The sequence below is a fragment of the Myotis davidii genome, unplaced genomic scaffold (genome assembly GCF_000327345.1).
Source record: "Myotis davidii unplaced genomic scaffold, ASM32734v1 scaffold32, whole genome shotgun sequence".
NCBI lineage: Eukaryota > Metazoa > Chordata > Mammalia > Chiroptera > Vespertilionidae > Myotis > Myotis davidii.
This window is the reverse complement of record NW_006286587.1, coordinates 1,096,431-1,105,120: the sequence shown is the minus strand read 5'-3', so window position 1 is coordinate 1,105,120 and position 8,690 is coordinate 1,096,431. Positions and strand designations below refer to the sequence as shown.

Genomic DNA, 8,690 nt, shown 5'->3' with positions numbered 1-8,690 from the left:
CCGGGAGCCCGCTCCGACGGCACACGAGGCCCTGTCGAGGTCTGCCGTCGTCCCCCGCCACGGGCTCTGGCTGCGCCCTTCCTGCGGGGCCCGGTCACGTCCGCGTCCCTCCAAAACCCACGCGGAGAAAGGGCTCAGTGTGAGTGGGAGAGGAAGAGGACGGAGGAGAATTCGAGGCAATAACCTAGGGTATCTCATAACTATTGGGCGGCAGTGCGCAGCGCTCGGGTCCAGTTTGTCTGGGAAGAGACGGTCATTCCGGCGGAAGCTCTGGTCAGCGGGCCTGGCCCGGCCCCCGCTCCCCCCGCCCCCACCCTTCTGACCTGGCTTCGCTGACAGGCTCCTAGCCTAGAGGATCCAGAGGGTCCTTCACCTCCTAAACAAACCTGATAGGTAAAAACCTGAGCTCACACGGATTTAAATTAGGCGATAAGGTTTTGCCGTATAGGAATCTTATTACTTTCTCCTTTAGTTACCGTGCTGTCCTGGTGCACTTTTAAATACGATGTGCAAAATAATAGTAATCCATCTCCACACACCTGTGCTCCGCTAGGGCTTGAGGACTCTGCAATCGCTACCATTTCTAGTGCCGTGTCAGTGACTACCTGGTCCTCCAGGCCCTGCTACCTGTCAGTGTGAGGTCCCACCTCTCACCTCTTTCTGCTGGCCGGGGAACACAATGGTTTCCCTAGGAAACAAGCCTGGGGGACCCCACTGCAGTCACTGCTTTACTTATGGAGGTTTCTTAGTGCAGTACAATTATTTCCTACCCCATTAGTGACTTCCAATCTTTAAATTTAACATAAGTATCTTATAAATTGTTTAGAGTTCTGGGAAATAGAATAGCAGACAGCACCCTGCTTGTAAGAAGCAGGGGGCACTAACAGCTGGGGGTGCTGTGGTAGGGGTGTCTCAGTGCTGTCTACCCCCATCTTCTACTCACATAGCCCCCAGTCCTTAGCCACTATGGCCCCTGATGGCCAATGCCGGGGGCCTCTCACTCTACTTACCAGTCGTGTCTGCACCAGGTACTGCTTTGTATGGAGGGTCCCCTGGCCTGGTGTCCTGCCCTCCCAGGGCACACTTTCCACCTCGAGTGTGTGTGTGTGTGGGGAGAGCCAGGGCATTGCTTTGGAGGCTATGGCAGTCTGGTCTGGGCCGCTTGCTGCAGTGCCCAGAATCCTTCCTCAAAAGAGTCGAGGCTGCAAACTGCCCTCACTACCCCCAATCACAGGCTCAAGGTAGGCGAAGGAGCCCTAGTCAGCACCTTCTTCCTCCCACTCAGGCTGGGGAGACCCGTCACCCACCTGGGGGTCTTGGGGCATGCTGGCAGTGCAGGGGTGAGCTGGAGGCTCACTTTCCTCCACTGTACCCGTCGTGGGACCAGTGCTGAGTCTTTGAGGGTCCTGGTTGGGTGGGCGGCAGCAGCAGCAGCAGCAGCAAGAGGCCTAGCTTGGAGCTGGCCATGGCAGGGCTGCTCCTGATGGGGAACTCAAAAAGTTCAGTTCAGGGGGAACTTACTCCACATAGACTGTTTACTTGTAGATATGTAGTTAATAGGCTTGGCAATTAATGCATGTAGGAAAGCTATTATTCCAGGGACTGGAATGTATGACTGGACCTGCCCTGACTTCAGGAGACCCACAAGCAATTTGACCTTTTGCCCCAGGAGAGCTTTAAGTGACCAAGATGGTATCTGAGCCACTGTGCTCCAGGAAGAGGTCAGCTGCCCAGGATGTAGATAAAGAATCAGCACAGGTCAGCAGATGAAGGGATGCTCAGGAAATCACCTGACTGCAGCTTTTTCTGATTAAACCTTTTCCCTAAATTCCAAACCCCTTACCTACTTTCTCCTGAATTCCAAACCCTTTACCTACACTTAGTGTGGGTCAGCTCAGTTTTCTATTGCCTGGGGGTGGGCGGAGGGAGATGGGGGTGGCGGCGGGGAAGGGCAGGGCAGCAGAGGCCTGTTAATAATAACCAATTTCTGCAATTGAGCTGAACAGCAAATGCAAAGGCCTGGGCCAGGTTTGACATCACGGGGCCCAGTCACTGGGAGTGCAGGTGCATCAAATCCTGTGGCAAAGATGGGGGAGGGAATGGCATAATGGGCATCATGGTAGGTCATGGGCACCTGGAATTCAGCCGCCCAGGCAGGAGGGCACACGTGATTTTCCAAATTGGCTTATTTAGCAGGGACCTGAAATCAGTGTGTTCAGTTAAATTGTTTTGAGGGGAAAAAAAACCAAATAAGCTTTGTTCCTAGATGCATGGGTTAACCAAGTAATTTTTAGAAAACATTTGCTTTGTAGTTTAGTGAACATGACTGAATTTAATAAACAAGCTTAGTTTTGACTTGTATTTACAGAATGTTTATTTTAAAAGAGAAATGGGGATGGCTTTTTTTCTGTAATTTGTGGTTTTTGCTAAACGATCCAAACCAGAACTAAGCTTCCCAGGGGAAACACCGGGCCCTTTCTGGCAACATACCTAGCTTTTCAGGAATGTTTGCTATCCCCTTCCAGACTATAAACTCTGGAATTCATCTTCCTATCCTCAGCAGGACACAGAAAGCCATTTGTTCACCATAAGTTCCTGCTAATTCTCTGCCTTGGGGAGAGGACATCATTCCAGTCTGGGAGCTCTTGTCAGTGGGGAAAACAGAGGTTTAGAGCTCTGTGCTCAGGTGCTGTTGGAGCACAGCAAGGCACCACCCCCTGACCAAGGTGGTCTAGGGTGAAGGCAGAAAGGAGTTAGTTGGAGTTGTGGGAAACAGGGCAGCAGTGGGTGCTCCACTGTAAGGAACAAAATGGAGAAGGGTCAACACAGGAACTGCCAGGTGGGGGTGGAGGTGAAAGGGGTGCAGAGAATGCCAGAGGGCTGCAGGAAGCAGGGACAGGTGCCTGTGGGTCATCCCATGTGGGGTCACTGAGCAGGAAGCAGGAAATGTGGACCTGGAGCTCAGGAGGGGACTCAGGCTTGAGGAAGGGCTGAGGATCCACAGCACAGACAGCAGGACTGCCTGACCTCTGAGGAGACAGTGGAGGAGTGGCTAGCGTTAAGGAGTCACTACCACCAAGGGGGAACTAGTGGGCAGATGGGGGGTCCCTGGGCCTCAGTGCACAGGTCACCTTGGCGAGAACAGGTAAGGAAGGAAATGAAGTGGGATAGAGGCAGGAGTGGGAGTGCAGACTTTTTCAAGAAGTCTATCAGAGGGACAAGAATTTAAGCTGGAGGAAGTGATTTTGTGGGGGAAGTGATGAAAGAAACAGAAAACCTAGGAGAGAGCTGACTAGTTGAAGTGAGGTCTCTGAGGGTGTGGCAGACCCCAGAGTTCTTGGTGTGTGGTGGGCAATGGACACCACTCTTCCCCTTTTGAGAAATCCTGGCTGACGGGTGGGCACTGAATGAAGTAGTCACCCCTGCCCTTCCCACACAGTCACGCTGTGTGAGCCCCAATACACTTTCCTTTTAGCCCAGACTAGTTCCTGTTGGGTTTATGTCTCTGGAAATCATGTGAATCCTGCTTGAAGACATCTGTTAACCAGGTGATATTTACAATATTGGCCCAGCCACTGGTCAAATCAGCATGGACTCCAGCAGAAAACCATCGAGCCAAAATAGTGTGCAGCTGCTCAGTACCAGCCCTGGTAACAGTTGAGCAGCCTGCTGGAAGGGGAGGCAGGGCCTGTGGAGGGCATGCCGAGGGCTCTTCTGCTCGTTCCAGCACAGCCTACTGACCCAAAGCCTGCCCTCCTCCATCTGCCTGGACTTGGTCACAGACACACCAAAAAGTAGCTTGTTCGAGGAGCCAGGGTCTTTTCCCCAAACACAGCTCCTCTCATCAGAAATTCGTCAGATTCTATCATTGCTTAATTTATCCAGGCTTCTTTTAAAACTACTGAAATCGGAGTTTATTGCCCTGTGGAGTTCTTAGTTCGTACAGAAGGGACTGAGTGCCTCCACTGACACATACTCACCTCCTGCAAGCTTCCAGAGGTGGCCTGTTGTGTCCCTGCAGACATCCTGAACGTGGTACAAGACTTGGCTCCCGCCTTGGAGCCATGGTGTCCTTGCTGGCTTGGATTCCGAGGTCCTCTGTAATGTGACTGCACACGACCTTTCCTCCTTTCACTCATCTGAATATCCAGCATCCCTTGGGTCCAGTTCAAGTCCCACCTCCAAAAAGCACAGCAGCACTGATACCTCAAGTGTGCCTTCATGGACCAGGCTAGGATGTCACCTCTCAGTCCTGAGCCTCAGAAGGCTCAGGGCCTGGCCCTGCTCCTCAAGAAATGCCCTACAGGCCAGGCCAGGCTGCAGGCCTCTCTCAGTCCTGCACTGACAGCCATGACAAACAGTTTATTCTCTTGTTCCCATGATGAGCTGCTTGTTAGGATAGGAGGCAGTGGACAGGCCCCCTCTCCCAGCTGTGCTCCCAAAGACTACATTTCCCAGCCTCCCTGTAGCTAGGTGTGGCCTTATGACTAGGTTTTAACCAATGGGATATATATGAGAATGAAAAGTGCCAATTTTGCTTCATGTCCTTAAAAATGAAGTTGCTTGCTTTCCACTGTTTTTGGTTCTCCATGGGAAAAGACAGTGATCCAGCTCCAACCATGAAGAAAAGAATAGCACCCTAAGGGACACTGGAACCATGAGATGGGAGGATACTGGGCCTTTGGACTGGGCAGACAATTACATGAGAAATAAATGAACATCCACCTTATTTGAGACACAAAAGTTAAACATTATTGCCTAATATTCAGCTCAAAATCAAGTTGGAATCTAAGACTCCCACCATTCAGAATCTGAGGCACTTCCACATAAAAGTCCTGGAAATGAGGACAGATGTGAAAGAAAATTGAAGCTATTTACACAGTAAGTGTGAGAATAAAGACTTATTCTGGACGGAGTGACACAATCCAGGTAGTTTTGTAACAAAGCACCAGAGGTCAGACTGGCCTTAGCCCCGAGCCACTTCCTCTCTCCTCAATGCCCTTGGCTATCTTCCCAGAGTGCCAGGCGGGCTGGGACCACTGCACCAAAGATGGGCTGAGAAGGGAAGGCGGGTCCTTGGCATGTAGCCAAGCGCTGGAGGGGCTGCACTTATTGGAAAGGAGGAGTCAGGAGGACTGGCCTCTCTGGGGCCAGTTGAGATCAAACAGTACCGGCAGGGTCAGGAGTGGCCTAGGAGAGCCCCAGCTCTGGTATGGCTGCCCCACCCCAGACAAAGGGAGAGACGTTTCCTCAGGGAGGCAAAGCTTTTATTACCTGATAATCCCTAGTGTGGTGACAGAGGTACCACTCTGGTCCCCTTACTCCCATGATGGATGTGGGTGGTGGGAGAAGAGGCTGCATAGAGGGGGAGGGGAGGGATTACTTACAGAGCAGGGAGGGAATAGCGACCTGACAGGGCACTGGGACAACCAATTTCCTCAAGAGCTCTGAGAGCTTTGTGCTTTTGTCTTAGTTGATGCCAAGCTACCTGGAAAGGGTTTCGTGTTTCTTCTTTAGGAAAAGATGTGTAAAATACAGAACAATTCAGCCCAACTTCCAGGCAGAGAATTTCACAATATCAGTTCAAACATCACACTATTTAATTCCCCAATAAAACATTGGAAAAAGGAATATCAGTGCTATCACATTTACATATAAAATCTCCACCTAATAAGTAATAGAAGCCTATGTACCAATTCTAAAACAGTTATAAGATATATACACAATTTTGGGTATATTAACAAACAGAATATTACAAAATATTAAAGGCAATGCTCCTGTCCATGGTCTCATCACCTTACTTGAAGTTGGCATAATCTGAGAATGCATCGATATATTCCTGCACCACCTTGTAGCAGAACTCGTACTGTTCCTGGAGAGCGAAAGGAGGGGAAAGCCAGGGTTACTGATGAGAACATACACGCGGTTCCTGCCCGAGTTCTGACAGCATCCCCTCTGGGTGAGGGCAGCTCATCTACAGATGGAGGCGACCAGAGAAGAAGCGGTCAGATGTGTGCTGGTTTGGTAGAGCTGGTGGGGAGATGGCTGTGTGGCCCACACCTCACTATGCCTGTCAGGCTCGAGGCACCTCATTAACTCCCAAATATCGTAAAATTTACTTTCCTCATACTCAGTGGTTACTGGTCAGACTGTCAGGAGCCAGACCTCTTCGCAGGGAGCCTGAGCAGAAGAGAGGAGGCACTCCTGAGTCTTCCCTTCCCCGGACTCATGGAGAAGTGTGACAAGCCCATGGGGTGCCCTGCCCAGGCCATGCAGGGGTGCACCAGGAAGAGAGTTACTGGTGACAGGGCTATCTGCTTTCACTGCCTCCCAAGGCTCGTTCTGTCTGGGGCGCCCTGGGGAAGGGAAGAACGGGTCTGCAATTACATAGGCTCTGACAACTAGGAAGAGCCTCCCCTCTGAGCTGCCCTGACGAAGAAGGGCTACAGGTGGTGTGGACACCGCGGCAGCATACCAGTGTCTGGACCATGTGTGGCCTCTGCAGCCGCAGGCTCTTGACGGTTTGGAAGACATCCAGAATCCCCTCCGCTTTCACCCGTTCCAGGACTGTGCTTAGGGCACAGAAGGTCCCTGTCCGTCCTGCCCCCGCACTGTAATAGAGGAGACAAACAATACACCAACCTTCTGAGCTGACAAGGTGAGAGAAGGTGGCAGTGAGTGGATAAAGGCTGAAGTTGGTGCTGGGGGTGGAGCAGGAGGCCCGTCTGCTCCTCACCACATAAGCCCCTGCTCACACAGCTCTGGGGAGGCAGGTGCACCCCTGCTGCCCTCCCTGCACCACCTACTTTGCCTGGTGAGGGACTAACCTATGGGACAGCACTGAGCCTTTGGTGTCTACCTACAAACAAGCCTGGACTGCCCTGACCTGCTGCTCACTCATGTTAGAGTTCTCATCCTCTCTTTCCCCTGACACACCTGCCTCTCTGCACTGGTAGGTGTGTGCTGATTCTTTTCCACGCCTCTCATTTTCTTCCTAGATCCTAGGAATCCAAATTCTCGCCATGACACTGTCCACCCTGTTTAATGTTACCAGCTGATTCACTCACCAGACCCTCCTGAGTGCCTGCTGTGTGGTAGGGACTGTGGTGGGCAGCAGTATCCCCAGGTGGTAAGATACACAGCACAGGAAGGAAAAAGAGAAACAAGAGTTCTAGGAAGGGTGGGGAGAGCTGGGGAAAGGGTGGAAACAGGAAAGCAGTGAGGCCAGTATAATTACTGGGAAAAGGGGATGTGGCTTGGATAGAGAGGTCCTGGTGGAGGGAGTGAGAACACTTGGTTCTGAAATTATTTTGCATGTAGAGCAAGGTAGAGCATTCGATGAACATGTGTGAGAAAAAAGGAGGAGAACAGGAAGACTTTAAGGCATCTCGCTTGAGTTGAGTGGTGACTGAAATGCCACTTACTGATTTGGAGTTATGGCAACAGTAGGCTTAGAAAGAAGTATCAGTTCTGACTGAAACCCTTTAAACTAAAATTCTCAAGTGGAACTGCTGAGGTTAAGATATATGAATATGAAGTTTAGGGGAGAGGTTGAACTGGTGATAAAGATTTGGGTGCTGCCCTAGCCTGTTTGGCTCAGTAGATAGAGCGTCCGCCTGTGGGTTGAAGGGTCCTGGGTTTGATTCCGGTGAAGGACACGTGCTTGGGTTGTGGGCTCAATCCCCAGTGTGGGGTATTTCTTTCTCATCATTGATGTTTCTATCTCTCTCTCCCTTTCTCTTCCTCTCTGAAATCATACATATATATATGTGTGTGTATTTGTGTGTATGTGTGCATATATACATAAAGATTTGGGTGCTGCCCTAGCCCGTTTAGCTCGGGATAGATTGCTGGCCTGTGGACTGAAGGATCCCAGGTTCGGTTCTAATCAAGGGCACATACCTCAATTGCAGGCTCCCCACCCTGGTCAGGGGCATTCGGGAGGCAACCAATTGATGTGTCCCTGACTCTCCCTCTTCCTTCCATGGAAAAAATATTGAGTGAAGATTAAAAAAAAAGATTTGGATGCTGGTATCAAAGTCAGGAGACTCAGACGGGCTCACCTAGGGGAGTGACTGTTAGTTGACATAGAAGAGGTCCAAGGACTAGGCCCCAGACCACAGATGGAGCAAAGGTGACAGAGAAGAAACAGCTGATGACGACAAAAACTGAGCAGGAGGGCTGCAGGAGAGAAGCTATGCTGAAAGCATTCCATAGAGACGTGAGCGATCAGCTATCCAATACAGGGGGGCCTTGACTTACGAGTGTCCCAACTAACGAGTTTTTTGAGATACCAGCTGCCTCTCCACCGATTTTTTGCTTTGAGTTGACAGAGTAATTTGAGCTAACGAGCTCCTTAACGAGCTTGGTCTCAGAACGAATTAAACTCATAAGTCAAGGCCCCACTGTATTGATGAAGGTGAAGGATAATGAGACTGTGACCTGGGAAAGGTCACAGGTGCCCCTCCCCGGGGCAGCTCTAACAGAGTGTGAGAGTGTGTGTGTTTGTAATTGGAATGGAATCAAGAGAGAAAGGGAGAAGACTAATTGGAGAGTAAGTATGAACAAATCTTTTAAGAACCATTAATATTAAGGAAAACAGAGAAATAGAGGAGTAGCTGGGGGAAGAATTGGAGGTCCGAGTTTTTTATTTATTTATTTTTAAAAATATATTTTATTGATTTTTCACA

The 8,690-nt window shown here is 50.4% G+C and overlaps 2 protein-coding genes across 7 annotated transcripts in view; both read right to left on the bottom strand.

Annotated features, from left to right (window-relative positions):
- Window positions 1-836: 836 nt before the first annotated feature.
- Window positions 837-5,359, bottom strand: GNRH2 (gonadotropin releasing hormone 2). The gene is given in 4 exon segments (XM_015560216.1): window positions 837-1,165; window positions 1,308-1,480; window positions 3,981-4,835; window positions 5,275-5,359. Coding segments are annotated over 3 exon segments (489 nt in total). The 5' UTR covers window positions 4,067-4,835; window positions 5,275-5,359; the 3' UTR covers window positions 837-935.
- PTPRA (protein tyrosine phosphatase, receptor type A) overlaps window positions 5,246-8,690 on the bottom strand; it is a 97,921-nt gene continuing 94,476 nt past the window's right edge. For 5 of the 6 annotated variants that reach the window (XM_006758030.2, XM_015560240.1, XM_006758029.2 and 2 more), the window contains 2 exons: window positions 6,476-6,611; window positions 5,579-5,872 (listed from right to left, as the gene is read on the bottom strand). In XM_006758030.2, coding sequence (XP_006758093.1) covers window positions 5,798-5,872; window positions 6,476-6,611 — 211 coding nt within the window. In that variant the 3' untranslated portion in view covers window positions 5,579-5,797. Of the gene's footprint in view, window positions 5,489-5,578; window positions 5,873-6,475; window positions 6,612-8,690 lie in introns of those variants that run through there. The other variant, XM_006758027.2, reaches the window with a different exon arrangement.